The sequence below is a fragment of the Lissotriton vulgaris genome, chromosome 1_1 (assembly GCF_964263255.1).
Source record: "Lissotriton vulgaris chromosome 1_1, aLisVul1.2, whole genome shotgun sequence".
Taxonomy (NCBI): Eukaryota; Metazoa; Chordata; class Amphibia; order Caudata; family Salamandridae; genus Lissotriton; species Lissotriton vulgaris.
The window spans coordinates 1021124376-1021148641 of NC_141685.1; the positions used below are offsets into that span (position 1 = coordinate 1021124376).

At 46.1% G+C, this 24266-nt stretch overlaps 1 protein-coding gene across 1 annotated transcript in view; it reads right to left on the reverse strand.

Moving 5' to 3' along the window:
* Positions 1-24266, reverse strand: part of LOC147748440 (potassium channel subfamily T member 2-like) — an 834500-nt gene that overhangs the window by 276465 nt on the left and 533769 nt on the right. The window contains exons 17-18 of the mRNA XM_086928190.1: positions 5041-5190; positions 4233-4468 (exon numbers count right to left, since the gene is read on the reverse strand). Of these exons, the coding sequence (XP_086784316.1) occupies positions 4233-4468; positions 5041-5190 (386 nt within the window). The remainder of the gene's footprint in view (positions 1-4232; positions 4469-5040; positions 5191-24266) is intronic.

Here is a 24266-nt window from a genome sequence, read left to right on the forward strand (position 1 = left end):
TGGAAATCAATTTTGAATAACGTTTTTATATTTATTATGTTGTTCAGAAACAACTCATGTATTAAATGGTAAGCACTTGTGAAACTTTGTGCAATTATGTTTTTTACTTAAATTGAATTTCTTTTAATTGAAATGAAATAAATTAGTAATGATTTCATAATTGTATTTAGGGAAGTTGTTATTATTATATTTAGTTTATTTTTCCATTATTTTTCAAATATATATATATATATATATATACATATATATATTGTTATTTAATACTCTCTTATATTAAGTGTTAAAGCATTTTCATTACATTCATAGTATTTATATTCATATATGTAATCCTTTTGAAGTCAAACATGGTAAATTGAAACCCTTCAAAGTCCAACATCTTCCCTGTTATTTTTAAGACTTCAGTGGGAATAGCAAACAGTCCCCACTGCTGCTTAGACTGTAAGGGCAATAGTACATCTTCACCCTCCAAATTCCAATGCTTTCCCTACTGTTGCTTATACTGGAATGGGAATAGTAAATCAAAGCCCTTCGAAATCCAATACTTTCCCTATTATTGATTAGACTAGAACTGGATTAATACTGTTAACCCCTCTAAAGTCCAACACTTTCTCGAATGTTGTTTAGATTTTAGTGGGAATAGTAAATGTCACTCCTCCGAAATTCAGCACTTTCCTTACTGTTGCTTAAACTGGAGTGGGAATAGCATATCTAGTCTTTCTGGAGTCAAATGCTTTTCCTACTGTTGGTGAAATCGAATGTATATTATTTTTTGCTTATTTTGTACATTTAATATTGTTGATTATTTTCTTTTAATATTATTTTCAGTAAATGTGTTTTTGAGTTTTTATATTTTACTATTTTATATATTGGCGAAATTAATTAACATATTTTGTTAGTGAATTGTGTATATATTTTACGTTTATGTTGTAGTTAGTATTTTGTATATTATACATATATATGTATTAATATATATGATTTTTATAGTACTAAATTGATCAAAAATACGATGAAAGCTAAATCGGTTTTACTAATCATTTCAATGTCTATATATATATATATATATATATATATATAAATTGTGTATATATATTATAATATTTAACATTTACTAGTTTAAACTGTATATGTTACAAAAACTATATTTTTGTATATGACGATATTATTGTCCACAATATATATTTGTTGTATTTTGTGATTTCCATTATAAGTTTAGGAACACAATATTGTGGTAAATTATTATTTTGACACCATATATTTGTCAATTATATTATGTACCATGATATTCTGTCATTGCACCTCGTACTGAAGATTACGAGAGAAAGAGATCTCCATCCAAATTGTTGTGAATTGTATTTGTAGTGCAAGAAATAGTGATACTAAATTACTGCTTTATGTATTCCAAAATGATTTTTTTAAATCGAGCCATATGAGAATATTTTAGATTAATACAATTGAATGACTGAACCATAAACCAATGAGTTGTGCTTCATACTAGTTTATGTGTTGTCAGCCTGAGGGATTTTATCCTGACTACACATTTTATTTGATTAAATACAATTAAAAAACGATCAATTAGAGAGTGCATTTACATTTACCTCCTAATAATTCAGGTTTGAGAACACGCTGAGGTCTTTAAAAATGTCCATTTTACCTGCTTTCTCCTTCTGCTTCTATCTGCACATACCTGCTGCTTAAACATTAGCCCTTAGAAACATTTCTGTGTCTGGGCTAGACCAGCAGTCGAAACCCTTGTAGGAAATACTAGTACTTTAACTGACAAGCCTCTAGAAAAGAGTTCATTCTATGCCAGTTGGAGATTCGGATTGGGGAAGCTCTGCTTCTGATTCAACTTGCCCTTTGGAGGCACAGTGTGTGGCGCGGGGGCTCAAAACCGAGTTGCCGGTTGGGACATCAATACAGAGCTACTTACCATCCAACTTCACCTCACTCAACCACATCTAAAATGGGACAAGCTTTTATGAAGGGCACGGTCCTCTAATTTTGGTTGTCCTAGGTGGACAAGTGTACCATGTCACATCACCCTCTTCCTACCCAAGCACCCAACCCACACCGACCAGTATGCTATTTATTTAACATTTCCCTTTTATTAGGTTCTTTGTCAAACAGGTGCGCTGGCAAAAAATCAATCAAGCTGGGAGTAAATCTTATTTCCGTTGGAATTTGTTGTCTTTTACTGCCCACGGCTACATGCAAATGCCGAGTTGAATATCTGTATTTTCTTTGAAATATCACACTGTGATTCCGAAGACATACCTCACTGTAGAAAGAAGTGCACTTTGGAGCTATGTCCCTGCAGAGCCTGGTCTAAAAGGCGTACGCTTCTGCCTGACCACATGTGTAGGATCTCATGTGTTATACTTGGCAGCTGGTTAACTGCACCTTCCTTCCATTCCTTCACCTAAGAGTGCTATAGTGGCATCAGACCCATAACACCATCAACGGTCTCCAAAGCTTCCCTCAGCAATCTCACATATAACTATGTAGAAGGTGTGATGCTTCCTTTAACTATGAAATAGTAAAATATATTTTACATTTCTTGTGTTTCAACTTCCTCCATAATCTTTCTCAATGCCAACATTGTTATTGTTATTGTTATTGTTAACTGAAGCTTGTATAGCGCCAAATCACAGTCAGGTCTCTAGGCGCTCATGACAATAAACTAGCAAAAGTTACTACTGGCATCTACTCATGGAACTACTAAATAGTTGTCCAACCTGGGAAATTAGTTGAAAATGTATGATAATATAACGTCTAACATTGTTCACAGAAAACACTCCAACACATATACCAATTCTCCTAATTCTAAAGAGTGAATAATGGAGGAAACCAATAGAATGACCGTTTCATGTTTGTGCGATTGATAAAGAATATGAGGTGTATTTCTCAGGGACATAAGGGTTAAGTTAATTGAATATATGACAATGATTTGGAACACAATTTTGAAAACACATCAAAGAATAGGATACATTTTCTGGCATTGAGAAAGCCAGGAATCTGGGGAAACATCTAAGGGCCCCATTTGGATGCCGCCACCCTAGCTGCGCTGGGACCAGCCACCAGGGGTGCAGCGGTCCTGCACCGAAAATTAGGATACAACCGCCACCCTGGCCACCCATATCTTTGATATTCTGGCGGGCGGTGCTGGAAGCAGCACCTGCCGCAATGCCAAAGAGGCATTTTGTGCATTTCCATGAACAACGTGACAGGCACCGCGCGGTGCCTACTGCCACCTTGTGCATGGCAATGCAGGTGGGTACCATAAGTACCTCCCAAGTGCAGTACCCACCCCGGTGGCCCGCAACGGGCCCCCATAGTAAATTCTTGCATGCATTTCCATGGCGGAGTCTCCGCGATGGAAAGGCATACCCACCGCAGCCATCATAATATGGATGGCGGTGCCTGCAAGGCACCGCCACTCTATTGTGGGCTATTTCCACCCGGCCGGCAATCGTGGTGATTGCTGACCAACAGAAAAGCGGCGGATGGACTTTCCGTCCGCAGTGGTTCCACCACCATGGTAATGTGGCGGGGTAAATGTAGTTGTGATGGCGGTTTGCCACTGCCGGCCGGGCGGTGGCAATCTGTCCACCATCATAATAGGCCTCTAAGTGTCAATAACATATTGAAACAAAGCTCTTTAAATTTCTGCCTACTATTCCTTTGCCTCATGTGGGTTGAAAACAACAATTGTGTATAGTTTCTCATCTGTGCACTTGTTTTGTGAATGAGATTGAAGAGCCTCAGACACGTGTGTTCATAATTATGTGAATAACATGAATATTTCGATCCATCAACTGTATAGGGATTTTACATTAGAATCTAGGTAAAAACAATTGCTACAGAAGGTAGTTGACATAGTGGTAGACTTCTTGGTTGGAGACTGGGGAAATATCACAGTCAAAAATAAGCAATGAAAGACAATAGAACAATTGTGTAAAATACTTTACGAGGCATCCACAACATAGGATCACAGGGTGACAAGATATATTGCCAGTAATAGCTGTAGAGGTTGGAGATCAGGAGTTGTTGCCAAGTTGGAGAGGTGAAGGCCAATGGTATTGTCCATCTAGCAGAGGCGGTGCTGAGTGCTAGAACTGAGGTGGATAACTTAGCCTGGCCCCTGCATATACTCTGAAGCATGAAGTAGCAAGAATTGATTTGGCACTCCCATCCAGATTACTATTCCCCAAGGGTGCCATCCCATTACTTACCCATGCTGGCAATAATGCTGTGCACAGGCAGGCGGGTCAGGCCATGGTAGGCTGACTTGGGAAGACCGGTCTTGTGGATCTGCTCTTGCTGCTTGAAGACAAAGGCTGAGTTCTCCTCTTTGGAGATGTGGATGTAGAAACAGGTGTCGGAGGTAGTCATGATGTGGCAGGGCCCTGGGTTCAACAGAATGTTGCTCTTCTCCTCACGGCACACTCCTATCAGGCACACTCCGTACCTGTCCGTGAGGGAGCAGAATAAGAGCAGACACATTATGACTCAGGCAGGAGACAAGTGTGAGTTACACAAGTAGTTGTTTAACAACAGTGATTCATGGAGTCAACTCACATTTAACCTTAAAGAAGTCAAAATGAAGTGTTACATATGTTCACAGTTTCAAATAGATGTAGACAGTTTTTGCTGGAAGATTTGGTTTTACATATGGCATGAAGGAATATTGCCTTCTTAAAAGAGTCTTAAGACAAGATAATAAAAAGATAAATAGCAAGAATGGCAGTGACCCCATGAGAGAGGAAGCCCCACAATGCACCACACCACATATCAGGAGGGCCTTAGATGAAGCACTTTTCTCTGTATGTTTGTTTGTTTGCTTATACTTTGTACAGGGTGCACAGATATGCATTGCATGTGAACGGATACCAACAGGAGGAGTGGACCTCTTGTGTGTGTGGTAGAATATAGGTAGAGGGAGGAGGAGTAACTTCCTGTTCATTTAGAATGATAGAGACAAGGTGAGCTGAACTACTTCCTAAGTGGGCCTAAGGATCTGGACACAGGGAGTGGACCTACTTCTTGTGAGCATGGAACGAGGCGTACGTGAAGCTTTTGCCCTCGTATTCCCCGAAGAACTTGCTTTCGCCCAACTTGATGTGATGCACCTCATTGGCCGAGCACCGACTGTAGATGCGCTGCCACTGTTCCGGGGAGGACGGCCCTTCCCTGGTGGGAGAAAGAGAGGAAGAAACTGTCTCTCAGGTAGGTATGAAATGTAGCATTAGCACATATATGGTGACTGCAGATACATGCTGCCATTTTGAGAATTTCTCTGCCACTGTAACCAACATTATGCTTCCAGATCCAGGCTTTTGCTGCAATGCTTCCAACCCCCTCCCCCCCATTACAACCAGTGGCAAAATTAAACCTATGTCTGGTTCTGATCCAGCTTCTTCCAGAAAGTTCTCTCTGCTTACCATGCTTTTCACTAAGCCCTTCTTGCTGTAACTTCTGAGGGCTTGCTCTTCCCCAACATGCCTTATTTAACAATGTCCGTTCTAAAACTTCACACCCCATCTGCAAGAGGCCCACCTCTACTGTATCAATATTTCAGGCTCATTCCAATGTCTCCAATGTTATTTCATAACCCCTCGTTCTAAAACTTCACCGCCCTCTGTAGGAAGCTCGCCTCTACAGTATTAACAATAGAGGTTCATTTGAATGGCCCCAATGTTATTTCATAACACCTTGTTCTGTAACTTCAATCCCCTCTGTAAGATGTTTTAATATCTCTAATGTTATTTCATTTTATAAATCTATTTCATTAGTTTTCTATGCTAACATAAACTACCAGAAATAATCTTACACAGCATTAATGCCATTTAAGTGTGGTACATTTCAGCTTATAAGGTATACAGTAATACATTGAAATAGTTCAAGGCTTTTCAATTTCAATTTCAAATCACTTTATTGCGGGTTTTTTTAACCATAAAAGTACAATCAATTTCTCCTAATACAGTTACAGAATTGTTTTTGAGAAAAAAAAGTTTGAGACATACGAATCAGTTCGGGAATAAAAATCAATAGAAGTACAAAGACATCATTAGGAAGGATAAAAAAGCATAAATATAGACAAACTTTTTTTAAAATTAGATTATATTTACATTTCTAAAAATCTAAATGCGACAGATAAATCACCCAGTCTTATAGTAAAAATAAGAGACAAAAAGAAGTACTTGTCTTCTCTCCAGTTTAAATAAAGTTTTGGTGCTCAGTAAGTCCATCAGCAGTAGGCAGTACTGTCCTGTGCTAAATACATATTCTAGTTTAGTAGAGTTCTACGGATTAGCCACATGGAAAATAGGAACTTTGCTATTGCAACCACATAAAGGGGATTAGAATCAGTTTTTAAAATCCTAAAAAAGTCAGAATAGTGCCTAGTTCTCAAATTCCTACATAGTTGAATTAGCCATTTCCGCCTAGGGAGTTTAAATGCCCCACAGAAGAGAACTACACGCACTACTGTTTCCTCCTCTTCTCGACATCCGGGGCATAAACGTCTTGGGACTCCAGCCCACTTACTAGTTAAAGCAAAAAGAGGTAGAGTACCATATCTAAACTGGAGAAAGAGCTTTTTTGCTAAAATCGGCTGAATGGAGTCGAGCACCTGCTCAAATGCATAGTGGCACTTAAAATCAAGAAATTCAGATGTGAGACTTGTAGTTTTAGTTGACCTTAAAACTGCCATCAATTTGTGCTCCTTAACTGCAGTTTTCAGTGCAGCTTTTGATATTGCAGGTTTAGTCCAAAGAATTTCCATATCTATTGCACTAAAGGAATTCCTAATAAAGGCAAGCCATGGTATGCTGGCTGCCCCAAACATCTTCATTAGCGCTCTCAGTTCTTCTTTATAACTGGCCAACTCAGGAGTACACCACAACCTCCGCCAATATAGCAGCGGACGGGTTGCAATTACTTCAGAAATTGGGAGAATATTTAAATCCATCCTGAGTGGCACTAAGGGAGTGGATTTTGGGAGAGTTAAAATTTGTCTAATGAAGTTATTATCGGTTTGAGCCAGAGAGCTACAGCTTCAATGGCCCCACAGTTCTGCCCCATATAGCGATGCCGCTCTCGCTTGGACCTTGTAGATTTCCAGGGGTGGGCCTACAGTTTTTACTGCACAGTTTTTTTGAATTTTGAGGACTCCCCCCATAGCCTGCAACAATCTCAAATTGGCCTTATCCATCTGCGGACCCCACCCCATTTTATCGTTTAATGTGAGGCCCAAATAATCAAAGACAGACACCCTTTCCAGGGGTCTGTCCTCCATTATTGGGTGGGGACAGTTTGTGGGGTTTGCATTGAAGACCATATACTTGGTTTTATTGATGTTGACCACAAGATTCCTTTTTCAGAATTGGCAAAACGTGTTTAACACACTCTGCATGCCCATAGATGACTTAGAGAGCAGCAGCGTGTCATCAGCAAACATAAGAGCGGGAAAACTATGTGATGCCAATTTCGGGCAATCTATATCCTTTATGGCTTGGAGGTCTTCTTCTACAGGAAAATGGGCTGTCAGTTGTCCCAACTTGCCATACCTTACTCTTGCGTAGAAGCCTTCGTGAAGAAGCTTAAGCTGGTGACATAGATATGGTGGGACCCCCATATCCAGAAGAATACTCCAAAGCTGGTTACGGTCCACCATATCAAATGCCGACTTCAAGTCCACGAATGTTAGATATAGGCTACCGCCACCCAATTTGACATGCTTCCAGTAAATTGGCTGGAGCCTGAACAGCTGGTCAATACTGGAGGTTTTTGCCCTAAATCCTGCTTGCAACAGTGTGAGGATATCGTGGTCACTCATCCATTCTTGGAGACGATGAAGTAAAACTCTCGCATACATTTTTTGGGAAACATCAATGAGGCTTATAGGCCTATAGTTAGCTGGTTCCATTGGTGATCCCTTTTTATAGACCGGGATAATCTCTGCACCAGACCATGTGGTGGGTGCAGGTGATCCCACTAAGATTGCATTAAACAATGCTTGTAAATATGGGGCCCAAACTGCTTGTTCCTCTCTGTACAGGTCTCCCGGGATCCTGTCCAGGCCTGGCGCTTTATTCCCTTGTACCTTGAGTAAGGCCATTTGGACCTCAGCCAAAGTACAAGGGATATCCCATAAGGGGTCAGGGTCCAAGAGACAGGCTGGTAACTCACTCGCATCTACTGAGTGGTTTGAGTATAGTTCTTTAAAATATAGGCGCCAAGCTTCTTCGCAGATATTTGGCTCAATAATGGACTTGCCCTCTGGCTTCCCGGTATGAACCGAATTCCAAAAGGTCTTCACATCTTTTACTTCTAGTACGGATTTGATAGACTGCCATCTTTCCGCTTCCCATTCTCTTTTAGCATTTAGAATGATTTTTTTAAAAGCAGCCCTAGCTTCCTTGATCCGTTGCTGGTTTCCCTCCTTAAGGGAGGATAGGAGTGTGAGCTTTCCTGCCCTACATCCTTTTTTAAACCATGGATTCTTGTCCCCATTATTTTTAATCTTAGAGGTCTTCGTATTAAAGAAGAAATCAGCCAGGACTGCAACCATTTCATGGTGGACATCTCCGAAGTCCTCTCGGGGTACATTGCTAGCAAAGTTTGCCGAGGCTATGCATGCCCTTTTTAACAAGGGGATTGTACTTTTATATATTCTAGCCATCGTTTCTAGGAATTGGGTGATTAAAGCCCAACGAATGCGCCTCCCTCCACTCCCAATTCTGTAATCTCCTCTTTGTAGAATTGCAGAGCTGGGGTCTGCATCGTTAAAACTAATATCTAGTGATGTGACCAAAGGATTATCGTCACTTTCAATGCGTTCCCAGATATCTCCTCCTTCCTCCCACCAATTCAAAGTTCCCTGGGATAGGCATGGAGTCTGGGGGGGGGGGGATATAGAAATAGCTTAGGTCTCTCACCTGAATGGGACTATATGGATTTGCCGGTATGCCCCAACACGCATATTCAGCTGCCCTATTTTCTTAAAGTTGATGACAATACAATCCCCTGTAGAATTTTTCTTTTTAGGTCCAACCCAACCCACCCGTCTTGCAAACAAAATCTTAAGATTGTGTATCTGTGGGCAGTGGTCTATTGGCATTTAGCCAGTACATTATTTTGTTCCTCAGTTGCTCATAAGTTTCTGACTGCCCTTGCTTGAGTGCTGGAACGCCGGTAAGAACAGCAACATATGGGGCGCACTCTGGGGGGGAGATCTAAATGATTGTATACACTTTCTGCCCCTTCCCATTCTGACTTACCCTGGGAGCAGAGTCCGCTAACTGGGACTGAGGCTGACCCTTAGGGTCACTGGCATCGGAACTTAAGCCACCATGGCGCGTTGTGGTTGCTAAAGGGGGTGGAGGAATTCTTTCTATCCTCTCAAGAGTTTGGTCAGTTGCACCACGGCCCACACTGGCGTTTAAAGAGATATTCAGGATCCCTGGTACAATGGTCACTACACCCCCCTCACCAATCCCCGCCCTTGAAACAGCATTAACATGCCCATCGGTTGTTAGACCACTCCTTGTCGCGCTTACAACAGAGGACAAGGATGCCTCAAGTTCATCTAGCTTCCTTTCAATCGAGGTAAGTCTTAATAGGATAGGTTCCAGCGATGATTTCATCAAAATACCCAAATTTGTCAAATAGTCATTCATCGTTGGAGGCGCACCAGTCTTATTTCCATCGCAAATTTCAGTAACTGGCCCTTGGGTGGATAATAAGTTGTCCATGATGGGAGCTGTGACAACAAATGAGTTTTCACCCGGTTTACTGAGTTTAGGAATTTTGGGGTTCCTCCCCCTTTGCTGCACTCCCCCTCTCTTCCTTTTTATAGGATTGCTCCTTGGTCATGGTTCGCCGGTCTAGTGGACTGATTATGGACCAGAACTTCACATACTACAGTATTTTTAGGAGTGGATTGAGACACTTCTTTGCCAGTCATTGCCTTTTTCCTTTACTTGGCGAACCTTTGATTGCGGGCTATTGCTCGTCGAATGAAGCAATAGAAAGGTGGGAGGTTCTTGAGTTGTCAGTGGTGAGGAGATATTCATAATCTGCCCCAGAGACGACCTTTTTGTGAATGCTGGGTCCATAGAGAGTCTTTGCTCTGTGATTTCAATCTCATGGGCTAGGACAGATGAGGCCCTCATGATAAATTGATTGAGTGTTCCGGCAACAGATCTTTCTCCACCCGCCCTCCTATTCCGTCCCTCCCGTGTGGCCATGGCTTTGCCTAAGGGTGTTACTTGGTTCAATTGCCCCACACAATTTAAGGAAAAGTGCACTTACTAGTCTCTTGTGTGGCGCTGGGTCCCGTTTGTTAGGGCAAAGAGATGTGGCCCAGCCCAGCCTCTCGCGAGCTAGAATGGGCTAAAACGGGTCCGCCCTTGGCCCGGCGCGCCCACGCGCTTCCCGCATAGCGGGGGCGTATCCAAGGATATAGGCGGCGCGGGAGGGGCAAGGCACAGCCCAGGTGGCTTCAGGTACTCCCTCGCGTTCTGTCAGCAGCTTAGCCCAGCACAAACTACCGCTGCGAGCGGCTCCCGCGAAGCGGGGGCCGCGAGCGGTGAAATAGGAGGCGTCGGAGGGGCAAGGCACAGCCCAGATGGCTCCAGGTACTACCTCGCGTTCTGTCAGCAGCTCAGCCCAGCACAAACTACCGCTGCGAGTGGCGCCTGCAAAGCGGGGGCCGCGAGCGGTGAAATAGGCGGCGTGGGAGGGGCAAAGCACAGCCCAGGTGGCTCCAGGTACTCCCTCGCATTCTGTCAGCAGCTCAGCCCAGCACAAACTACCACTGCGAGCGGCTTCCGCGAAGTGGGGGCCGCGAGCAGTGAAATAGGCGGCGTGGGAGGGGCAAGGCACAGCCCAGGTGGCTCCAGGTACTCCCTTGCGTTCTGTCAGCAGCTCAGCCCAGCACAAACTACAGCTGCGGGCTTTTCTAGATTCGTCGATTGCCATGTCAACAGAAAAAAGGCATTTTTGTTTCAAACATTTGCCTGCATAACTCCTAAATTACACAACCAAAACAGCTGGAGGTACAGTATATTGATAAATGCTCTGTGGAACTCTAGAAGGGAGAATACATATTTATTAGGGTTATAAGCCCAGGGACACTGATAATTTGTGTTTCGCAAGAGCCTGTCTCAATTCAATTATACTAAAACAATGAGTGACCCATACATTATTTGTTCAATATTACCCATTATCTTATTAGAGGGCAGAATCCACCTTGTACTATCTATAGATGGCCATACGCGCAATATCGTTTCACAAGCTTGGGATATACTCCTGTTTCCTCATACCCAGTTTTGCTTCTCTTTTTTCATTGCCGCCCCCTCGCACTCTCCCCATTTGAATAATTATTTTATCAACTGCCATAGGCTAATTCCATCTGAGGCCTTCCATCTCATTAAAAGCTATCAATGAGCTAATATTAATTCCAAGGGTCAGATTCTCTAAGGGTTTGCGCCAGGGTTGGTCATGTTTGTGTTGGGGCGGCATACCATGGGTTTAGCGTGGGCATTCTCCTGCATCATGCATACATTATGACACATTCCCAGATTTTCTAAAGCTAGTAAAAATATAAAAAGCTGCATCAAAATGCTACACCTTCCCCAGTGAGGTGTAAATATTTTTCTTTCTCCTCATTACTTCCACTTTCTATGTGTGTTACAAAATGCAGCAGACATAGAAATGGAAATATATCTCTAAGGGCTGTTTTTGTGCTGGAAGGTATCCCGTACCAGGAATGCAGGCACTCTTGCACCATTGTGCCCGGGTGCCTACATTGGCGCTAGGCAGCCACAAGTGCATCAGCGCTAAGAGAGAGAGAGAGAGCTGAAGAACGCCATATCCCAGTAGATATGGAGCTTTTGAGCTCTCTCCCAGTCAAGCAACGCAGGGCAGACACTTTTTCTGGCTGCACTGCATTGAGTAAATTCAAAGTAAATATGCCCCATTATCTATAAATCTTTGTATGGCAGCATTTCGCCATAACTCTTCAGAAAAGACCGTGGAGACAGTTATTTGGGTTTTTGGTGACATTTCTATCTGTGAATTCAATAACGAAGTGCACCACTGTTTAGATGTATGCTATCAACGAAGGACAACCCCACAGAATGTGATGATAGTCAGCTCCCTCTGTGTTGCACCTTGGACATGCTGTGTGTGTCAGGAAACATGAGATGGGTCCTTTTAGGGACGACGTGCACTCTGTGTAGGTAAAGATACTGAATTAATTGAAACCTGCAATTCCTGGAAGCTGGAGGGGTATATTTTCAAATGTTATCCAGTCCCAGTCATTAAGTGGTAACCCCATATCCTAGGCTTAGTGACCATGCAGCTCATTCAACTCAAACTTGTATGTGCAATTAATGCTCTACATAAAAGACCAGTCGCTCTGTGTTTACCATCATGCATATGTCCCTTAAACATCAATGCAATGGGGGTTCCAATATGCCTTACTTTCACCAACTTTGTATTTTAGCTAGGGCTCTCCAAACTTACAATTAGGGATGTGTGAAATAACTCCCAAAACATTAATCGTGACTACATGGGGGGAGGGGAATCTGCCATGCCAAAGTCACTGGTGATGTTTTATACAGAAAATAAATTAACAAAAACACTTCATTTCCTTCATGTGACCCAGTGTTCAGAATTCCCAGCTGCCCTGTGAGTCCATATGAGAGTTCATTTGAAGCTTCAAGTCCAGTTAGGGTTCCAGGAAGCTGGATGCATTTCCTTGAATGTCCCCCTCTGTCTTTTCATTTGCATGATTACATGAATATGTAGTGTTCTGGTGGACCCTGACTGAGCCCATGCACTGGCCTGTTGTCTCACAAAGTGCCCAGGATAGGGTTCTGTAGTCACTTTGAGGGCTCCCTTGCTTGGCTGGGTGAAAAAGCTCTGACTTGGACTCAGGTCAGTGCTCCAGTTGGCCTTGGGGTAGAAACCCCTATCCTGGGCTCCATTATTGGCCCACTGTGTCTCAAAGAGCCCGAGACAGGCACTGGGATGGTTGGGCTGAAATATGTCTGACAGGGCTCCAGGTCAGACTCTGGTTTACCCTGGGGTAGAACTCCCCCAACCTGGGTACATTCTCTAGCCACCTCTGACGCAAATTGCCCAGAAAGGGGTGCTGCAGGCCCAGGGAGGGATCCCTTGCCGGGATAGGTTAAGAAGCTCTTACGGGGTCCTAGATCAGCGCTCCAGCTGGCAGGGGGAACGCGTCCATCCCTGGGCTCCATTCTCAGACCTGCTGTGACACAAAGTGCCCCGGAAGGGGTATTGCAAGGCTGGGGAATGCGTATCTGCTTGACTGGGTGAAAAAGCTCCGACTGGACCCTGGGTGCGAGCTGTGGTTGGCCCAGGGGTAGAAGACCTGATCCTGGGCTCCATTATCTGCACTGATTACTACCTCTTATATTTTTGTTGCTCATTAGTGTCACTCTTGTTCCATGTAACTTGTGTTCTGCATTTGTATGCTGCTCCTGTATATCATTATTGTGCTCCCTACACTTTTGTTCAATCTCTAGTCCTGTATACTCCGATTGCTACCTCATATACTTTGGCTGCTCACTAGGGGCACTCTGTTCCATGCAACTTGTTATTATTGCACACCCTCCCGCACCTACCTACACCGTCATCCCAACATGGAGCCCATTGGTAAGCACACATATAGAATCAATTACCCACCCTCAGTCACCAAAAAAGCCGCTAAACGCTTTAAACACAACTTCCTAAGGTCCCTCCCTGAAACCCCCTTTGCAGACACCTACTTCTCACCGGTCAATGGTCCCTTGAACATTGATTTCATCTTCCACACCACACGCAGAGCTCAATGGAGAAAAGTGTTCCTCGCCTTACTCACCATCTCCTCCACCAGGAAATCCGCGCACAGCCTAACTCTCTCCATCACACCATCCCAACTCTTTCCAGGCAGAGCCACCATCACTATTTACAATAACGGGATTATCCTATCTCAATCCACAGACAGGAACCTGGAACTACTAGACAACTTGTTCCCCACTTTCAAAGAGCACCTCTCCAATTTGCGGACCAACACTCTTATCTCCTCCAGTCCCACCAATCATGACCTCACAGCTCCCACCACCCACAACCCTTCTAACCTACTTCAGCGCCAGTTAACTACTACATACTCCTCAATCAGGGACAAACCTACCACCCCTGACCTCCCATCTCCCACCCACAACCCCTCTTTCCCAGCTCAACACCAGGCAGCTGCCACACACGCCTCAACCACAGACACAGATCGCTCCCCCTCACACACCACGCACACCCCCACCCCTTCTACCAACCCTCGGACCTCCACACATATCATCAACGCTCCTCTCACACCTACAGCTGGCATTCACACTCCGCTCACCCCTGACAGCACAGCTCCCACCCACAACACACCTAACCTAGTCCAGCACCAGAACAACACGCATATCGACAAATCCCCCCCTTTATCCCCCCCCATTCTCAGTCCCCATTATCCTCTAACCACCTATGCAGAACACACCCCCTCTCTTAATTCAACTCCCCCTCCCCACAACAGGACCATCTCCAATCCCATTTCCCCTCCTACTCTCAGCCCCCACTACCCTACCTGCACCCCCACCACTACTATCAGTCTCCCATTCTACACCTCGACCCCCCGCCCACCATCAATGCCCTCACTCATACCACCAACCTCCTCCCTACCTCATCCACACCCCTACCGCCCAAAACTTCTCTCCTCCCAAACACCATCCCTTACGCTAACACAACGCAGCCCGGCTCAAACACCAACCCACTCTCCCACCTGCACGCGAACTCCCTGATCAGTCATTCACCTCTGACTGCCACCCCCACCTCCACCACCTACCCCTCGATGGACAGCATCATGGCCACCCTCATGCAGATCAAAGAAGAACTGCACATCATCAAAGAAATACTCTCCACACAACCCAAACACCCTTCACCCACCTCCACCTCCCCTCCCAAATTGTCCCCTACCCCTCCGGCTGACTCCCTCACACAACACGCCCTACATCGGGCGCCAAGCACTGCTCATAGTCGCAGCAACTGCCCTCGTCCCCCCCGTCGCCCCTGCAACCCCCCACATAACTACACCTCCCCGCCCAACTTGTCCTCCGCCCTTCCGATTAACTCTTTCACTCAACTCTCCCCCAACCGGACCTCAATCCCTGCTCGCAATCGCAACAACCGCCCTCGTCGCACCCACAACCCTACTTCTGACCTCGACACACTCACAATTCTCCGCTCCTATGACCCAGCCCCCCAAAATCACACATCCACCCCACACCTCACCATTCCCACGATACACTCAAATCCCCTTAGACCCCCCACACTAAACAGCAGATCCTCCATCCCCAATAACCTTAGAAAAATCCCTCTCTCTCTAGAACCACCTACCACCCTCAACACACCCTGTCTCAAATGCACTCTCCTCAACTGCAGATCGGCCTCGAAACATTCCGCCGCCATTGCTGTTCTCCTATTGTCGCTGGACCTTGACCTAATCATCCTGACTGAAACCTGGCTAACTGAATCCTCGACACCTATAATGGACATTCTAGTTCCTCCAAACTATCACATTATCAGGCTCGGCAGATCAGGCAAAATTGGTGGTGGAATCGCATGCATCTACAGGAACAACCTCTCTGTTCTGAAAGTCAATTCCACCACCCTACCATCCCCAACATCCTGGGAATACATCTGCCTTGACATTATCAGTGAGGGCAAACCGATATGCTCTCTTCACAGCATCTACCACCCACCCAGGGACAACTTCACCTTTTCCCAACAAATCATGGATATGATCTCAACCAATTCCGGACGGCAGCTCACCCAAATATACCTTGGTGACTTCAACCTCCACTGGAACGACCGCAATGACGCGGTAGTAAATAGTCTTAAAAACTTCCTCGATGCCCTTAACCTTACCCAAATATGCAACAGCCCAACCCACGAGAAAGGTTCTATCCTTGACCTGATCATCTCCAAAGAGGAATCTATCCAACTCGAGTCCATCCAACCCTGTGACTGGTCAGATCATCATATTATCACATTCTTCATCAATGAATAAGTTAAAGTTAACCCGGCTCAATTCTCCAAGCCCAAAGTCTGGAAAAGAGACATGAAGAAACTCAACCCAAACTCCCTACCCCCTAACAGTTGCAATCTCCTACTTCCACCGACAGGCGATACGGACGTTCAAACCTTGACTGACCACTATCTCAACGCTATGACCACGATAATTAATGAGGCTGCACCTATGCAGCTAAAAAGAGTCTCTACAAAAAGCTCCAATCCATGGTACGACGGGAGTCTCAATGAGGATAGACGAGACGTGCGAATGGCAGAGCGCACCTGGAGATCAGCTCCCTCTGCAATGCACCTAGAAGATCTGAAGAAAAAGAGAAACGCCTACTTCAGGAAAATAAAACGCTCAAAATCAGACTTCTTCAGCCTCCAGCTCGACCATGCGAAAAACCGCCCGAGAAAACTGTTTGAGCTAATCAGATCACAATCCAAGGATCAACCCCAACCACTCAACACGGTGCGTGAGGCTCCCTCCTGTGAAGACTTCGCTGCTTTCTTCATCCAAAAAACTGACAACATAAAGAGCGATCTCCTCATTGACGCAAGCCTCTACTCCAAACCCCAATGCCTAGCACCCATTGAACCAAAAAACAATGCTACATGGTCAACTTTTGGCACATACTCGGAAGAAGAAATTGGCAAACTGCTCAGCACCATGAAACCATCCAATCACCTCACAGACCCCCTTCCTGCTGCCGCAGTAAAAGACTTTACCCCTTTGCTTCTCCCTCTCTGGACTAAAATTATCAACAGCTCTCTCCAACAAGGAAGCGCACCTGACTCCCTCAAAGTTGGTCAAGTCACACCTCTACTAAAGAAACCTACAGCCGACCCCTCTGATCTCAACAATTACCGGCCCATCACCAATATTCCCACTCTCGCCAAACTGCTGGAAAAATGCGCACAACTACAATTGACTAAACACGTTGAACAATTTGATCTCCTCAACCCTCACCAGTCAGGCTTCCGAGCAGGACACAGTACAGAAACTGCTAGGACTCACATAATTGACGACGCACTTCAAATGCTGGACCAAAACGACACCTGCCTCCTCATCCTTCTGGATCTCTCTTCAGCATTCGACACCGTTAAACATGAGAATTTACTAGATCTACTAAAGACAAGAATGGGTTTATCTGGAACTGTTCTCAAGTGGTTCACTTCCTTTCTTAACAACAGGACGCAGAAATTCAAGAGCAACAACCTGATGTCCTCGCCAATACCTGTAACGCTAGGCGTCCCCCAAGGATCCTCTCTATCCCCAACTTTGTTCAACCTAGTCATGGAACCTCTCACCACCCTGCTACAAGCATCCAATGTACACTTTCACATGTACGCCGATGACACTCAACTTTATCTCAAATTACAATCCCCCAAAGACATCTTGCTCCTGAACTCAACGATCAGAGACACCCAATCCTGGCTTGCCGACAATCATCTCAAACTCAATGCCCTGAAAACAGAGTTCCTTCTGATCTCACCACCAGCGAAGATCTCCACTACACAAATTTGGCTTAAACACCTAACTGCACTCAATGTACAACCCACCATCGTGGACTCAGCAAAATCTTTAGGCATAACACTCGACACCAATCTCAACATGCAGCAACATATCAGCAAGGCAACAAAGGGAGCGAACTTCCAGATCAATACCCTGAGGAAACTTAAACCCTTCCTCCCAGCCAAAGACTTCCAAACCGCAGTGCAAGCTCTAGTCATCCCTCGAATTGAATACGGCAGGACCGCCCTCTGCGGACTCCCCCTAACTACAACCGCACCACTGAGAGCTTCTCTAAACGCTGCAGCGAGACTCATCACTGGGTCAAAAAAGCACTCCCATATTACCCCTGACTTGAAATCCCTGAACTGGCTGCCTTTTGAAGCCAGAATACATCTGAAAATCGCCTGCATGACACACAAGGCGGTACACCTAAACTCACCCTGCTACCTCGCTCAGAAACTGACAATCTCGGGCGGAGCGAGAAACACTAGAGGCACAAACAATCTTCTGCTGAAACCTCGAAGATTCCGGAAGGAAAAAACATATAAGCGCTCCTTCTCAGGAATGGCGCCTAGGATCTGGAACTCCCTCCCGAAACCAGGCTCATCTCCTCCACTACACTCTTTAAAAAAGAAGTAAAGCTATCCTCATGGCTAAATACACTTGAACTATTATCTCGAACTCTCTTAATACTCTGCACCAATCTGTACTACATGTTTGACCCCTCTGCTTATTTGTATGAGTTGTCTTATTATTCACATGACTGGCTTTGCAGCCACCTATTTGTACTGTTTGATTTATTGATTTGTATGTCTGACTTTGCTCCCTCATGTACCCCTCTATGTAAAGTGCTCTGATATCTGCAAAGATCTTGTCCGCGCTATATAAAACTTTCAAAATAAATAAAAAATAAATAAAAAAACTGTGTTACAAAGTTCCTGTGGTGGCTTACTGCAGGCACCGAGAGGGCTTCCCTACTTTGCCTGGGTGAAAAAGCTTTGAATGGATCCTAGGTCAGAGCCTCAGCTGGTCTGATGGTGGGTGCTCCATTATCCAGCCTGCTGTGTTACAAAGTGCATGGGACAAGGTCCCACAGGTAGCAGGTAGGCCTACCCTGCATGGCCAGATTAGGAAGCTCTGACTGGGTCTGGACCACAGCTCCAACTGGTCCAGGGGTGGAAACCTTCATCCCTGGACTCCATTCTCTGGCCTGCTGTGTTACAAAGTGCCCTGGAAGGATCACACAGGCTCTGTGAAGTGCACCCCTGCTTGGGTGGGTAAAAAAGCTCTGACTAGGCCTAGGTTAAAGCTGTGACTGGCTCTGGGGTTAAAGCCCCCAGCCCTGGGCTCCCTTCCTAGGCTCGCTGTGTCACTTAGAGCCTGGGACTGGTTCCCACTTGCTCGGGCAGAGCTCCCCTTGCTTGGCCCGTTTACAAAGTTCTGACTGAGACTCATATCATAACTCTGGTTGGTCTTGGACTGGAAGCCCCCACCCTGACCCGACATGTCACAAAGCGCCTGAACAGGCTCCCACAGTCAACAGGCAGGGCTACCCTGTTTGGCCAGCTGAAAAAGCTCTGACCAGGCCCCAGGCCAGATCTCCGTGAGGCCCTCTCTAACAGTCACTGGCCTGAGGCTCAGCTTTGGCTCTGTGAAGTGGGGGCCGGCAGGTCTGGAGAGATCTCCCCTGCTTTGCGGGGTCACAAAGCTTAGACTGGGCCCTGATTCAGAGCTCAGCCAGGCCTTGGATTGAAGTCCCCAGCCCTGGGTTCCATTCTCCGGCCTGAGGTTCCTCAAAGTGCTTAGGTATGTCTCCGTCTTGGCAGAGTAAGAAGCTTTGACTAGGTCAAGGTCAGAGCTCTGGCTGGCCCTGGGGAGGAAACCCCCGCCTTGGGCTCCCATCTCTGGCCTGGTGTGTCTCAATGTTCAAGAGGGTATGGAACTATTAAGAGGTAAATAAATGAGTTGGGTCAGGGCAGTTTGCCCAGAGGATTCAACACTGCAGTAAGGTGGGTCTCCTGGAAGGGCGGATCCTTTTTTCTGGACCAGTGCCTTGAAGAACCAAGGTCCCCCAGGGTGACTTTCCTCCATGGCAGTGTGCGGCAACTAGTCCTGGGTCATGTGAGAAAGCTTGTGGTAGCAGGTGGCTCTCCGCTCTGGTGGAGAGTGTTATAGCCCTCTATGAGCAGCTACGCCATGTTCACAGGCCTGTTGGAAATTGACCTCTTCGGTGCCCTCTCTCAACAACTGCCCTGCCACTCTCAGGGTGTACAGGGGTTCAGAAGCCTATGCCGGGTGCCAGTGGTCTCCTGCAATATCAGTTACCCACAGAATCTGTCTTGAAACACAAGCCAAGGAGTTTAATACATGTGCAAGTGTAAGGGCCGACCGAAACCTTGCACTGGGGTAGACCAGAAAATAAAAAATCTATATCAAGAACTATCGCCACCTACCTGCTTAAAAATGCAATGGTCTGTTGCGCTCAAAAAGAGCAAATGGTATCTTAATGAATACAAAAGCTGTGTATAACTATAGAAATCAACAAAGTGAAATTGTATTTCAGAGAACCCCAGACTTGTACATTGCTCACCCTTACATGTATGCCAGAGATATAATAAATAATAGAATTGCTAACATTATCAAAGCTCACAACCTAAAATTATCAGACAGCAGCTTCCTAGACATCTCTTTGCAATTATTAGCATCATATGACTGGAAAAATAAGAATTTGAAAAATTGAAAAAACTCCCTGTACAAGGAGATGGTATAAAATACTTAGAAGATAATCCAAAATCAACTTGTGGTGTGAAAAATAAATACAAACTTGGTGAACATTATCGGCGCCATCTTGCCCCTTTCCAGGCCCATTCGTGCGCGTAAGCGGCAGCCATTTTGAGCACCATGGCCTCCCTGCCCCTCACTAATAGCCAGCGCGTCTCTCTCTCTCTCTTAACCTCGCAAGCATTCCCCCGCACGCTGACAACCCCCGCTCTCTCATGCCTCGGGTCATAAACCCCTCTCCAGCGCAACTTCACCACGGAATCCCATCCTGTTCCCAGCGCGACACCTCCCTTCATTCCTTTCATGGCCTCAAACCCATTTGATGCAAACCCCCTTTTCCTGTGTCCCCGTTCGTCTTCCTCGTTCCCAGGCCGCCACCTGACCCTGCGGATACTGTTTATTACCCCGTACAGTAGGAAGCTTCCCCTCCCCATCAAAAGACCCCCGAACCGATCAAAGCCCCCACCCCATGAGATCCGATCAACCCCATGCATTCCGTGAATCGGCGGAATGCCCTGCTGTGCAACCACCATCACCTGTTGTGACCGGGGTGGGGAATCCAACTGTAAATATATGTGGGAACGGGTCTGGAGGGGAGATTCCGAGGATGTTCTTTCAAGTTCTAAATTATTGCGAGAATGTGTTATGTGCAATAAAGGTCGTAAACTCTAGTATAAGAGGCCCGGCCTCAGAGATGTGGTTAGAGCACCTCGTGACGATACTTGCTGTCTGAATTGATGTGTTCTCCTCCGGAGAGAATAAAATCCTCGTTTCCCGCCTTCCAGTCTCCAGCGCCTGCTTCTTCATTGATTAATATTGGTGGGTCATAGAGGCGATACCGCCGGGCAACATAAAAGGGTCTTTGGTTACCGGTTGTCTTTGGAACCCTTTTTAACAATTGGCGTCCCAAACGTGGGGCCCATCAGCGACTCGTGGATCCAGTGGGAGAGGTCCCGACGACAGAGTGAACGACTGCAACGATCGGAAGGTACCCTGTCCGATAGACCCTCGTCTGACAGCCGATCATCCGAACTTCACTGGTTCCGAACAGACCTCTCTCGAGTGATCTGCGGTCCTGACTGGGAACCATCAGGAGTGCCACGAGAAGTACGAAGAGAAGAGGACGATCGGGCGCTGGATTCGGAAGACGAGAAACTGTCCATGCGGTCCGGGTAAGGTCGTGTAAACACGACGAATAGCGAAAGTGATAGATAATCGAAAGTGATTGATAATTGTTGAGAAAATACTAGTATTACTTTTTGTTAATTTATTGGAGATTCACTGTCTACAAACGGAGAAACAACAGGCTCTCCCTTTATAAACAGCGAAGGATAGGTACGCACCCGTCGGACCTATCTTTCTCCCCCACTGAACAATTGCCCCTTCCCCCCATTGATTAACTGTTATAGATTGTTTTCTGGAGATTCTCTGTCTACAAACAGGGAAGATTAGGTCCCCTCTTTGCAGATAGTGAAAGGGTAGGTGACGCGAACCTTTGCGAGCCTACTTATTCTCCCCATTGACCATATTGATTTTTTATTTTTTGACCTAACATTGATCGCTCAGAATTGATTCATGAGGTATTCACTACGTGCAAACAACGTAGAATAGAAATATTCTGTCTAGTCTTTGCGCGCAGTGATAAGATAGGTAGTGCTGACTATTATCCCATTGTGATCCGTCATGCCTGTCTTCTCCCCACTGGTTAGTAGCCTGTTTAGCCCGGACCGCTTATTAGAGATGAACCATCCGGTTCCGCTGGAAGGTACCCCTAATAAGGACATGTTCACAAAGCATGGATTAGTCGCTATAGCCTATAGCCAGCTGTGGCATAAATATACAAAAAAGGATCGAGAAAGTCAGTGGCCACTGATAGGATCCTTCGAAAACGATAGAATAATCGCACTAGAAACAGCCCTTGGTAAAAACAAGACGACGTCCACTATGCTTGACAGCTTCGGTATGTGGCGCAAAGAAGCCACGCAACGAAGGGAAAGCGACGAATTTAGAAAAAGTGAAGGGACACGACGGACAAACCTCCAAACGTCTAGTAGGCAAAGGGAAGGGCCAGCGATGGCACAGCCCCGAGGAGTAGACATGACAAGCGAATGGTGTAAGGGGTTGTGCCGACAAGCCAACCCCGGAACACAACGACCTGAAGGTAATCCCCCGACATTACGCACAGGACGGACAGATTTAAAACAAAACCAATGTGCTTTCTGTAAATGTCTTGGACACTGGAAAGCCCAATGCCCGACTCTGCAAAGCATAGGTAAGAATGGAGGGGTGACAGAAAGGACGGACCGACAGAAAGGAAAAAGACGTGAGATAAAAACCAATCAGACTAGTGCAGACAGAACAGACAGGACCACCCCGTTCGATTATGCTCGGTGGCACAGATTTCGTCAGACCAATTTTAACGACATGTTAGAGTTCTGGGACTGATTGCTCTCTGTTGCTCCCCCACTCTGAAAAACAAACACAACTGCAGGTCAGTGTAAACAACCCCCCCGTTAGAGAAAAGATTCAAGAAAGCCAAGCGTCTATTATATAACTTAGGATTTAATTTCGGTAAAACACACAACCAACAGTAAATAGAATAACTAGTAGAACTCTCTAAAAAGCAAACTTGACTAATAGGAAAAATACAAAACATGTTATGCTCACTCCGGAAGTCCTCGAAATGTAACAGTTCGATGGTCCCGCCCATCCGAAACACATAGCACGTGTGGGGCGGGGCCTGCCAGCAACCATAGGCCAAAAAGAGATCGCTGGCGAGAAGGTACTGGAGACTCCACCAAGCAGGCAATGAAATGGTCTTCCCATACTGCCCTTCCAGGGATGGCGTCCCCCGGGCCGCGAGTAGGGAGGGGGCGGATGAAAATGACCCCCTCCCTCATATCTCCTGGTCCGGCCATCACGAATTCCTCCATCGAACGGATGCAGGGTGGGCAGGGAGGAAGAGGCGACGCGGACGAGCCTCTTCCACCTCCACAGGTAGGAGGCTCCCCTGCCCTGGCCCGACGCCGATGTCCTCCAGCCGGGCGACGGCCATATACCTACGCTGCACAGGAAATATAATGTCCGGCTGGTATATTTCCGCAACACAGGACATACAATGCCCGACTCGTATATTTTCTCAGTACAGGACATACAAGACCCGGCTGGTATACTTGCGTAGTACAGGACATACAATGTCCGACGGGCATATTTACGGAGCACCGGATGTACAGTGGTCCCCCAAGAGTCGGAATCAGGGGTGTAGGGTGGTCATCATGTGCGCCCCTGATTCCAAGAGACGGCGTAGGATGCACCGGGAGAGGAAGACGGCACGGTGAGCCTCCCTCACCTCCCCAGATGAAGGCTCCACTGCTGCACCCTGGCGCCCCGAACCAAAATGTCCTGCTCCAACCGCATGATGCTCTGTTTTTCGCCATCACAAGAAGTTTTCCTCCGCTCCTGATGGATACGGCAAAGGTTGCTGCAGGGCCTCAAAATGGCGTCTGGGCCCTTGAAAGGCGGGTCTAGGCCGCTGGAGTAACTTTGTCCGAAATTGCAACTCGGGCGCTTGCCCACCTGGGCGCAAGCCCCCACCATCGACAAAACATCCCCTCGACTTTGAAGATTCTACCAAAGTCCCAAGAGCCCTCGGCCCCTTCAGGCTTCCGGTGAGGAACAGCTGCATTGATCTCAAATGAAATAACCACGGCACAGCAACAAGATGGCGGTGCTCTCGTGTCTGCATCAGCTTCCGTCTGAACCACCCAGGAACATTATGGGCTAACGAACTCGAGCAAGTTCCGGCTGAACATCAACATGACCCGGTAAGAGAGACTTTACCCCCTCCCTC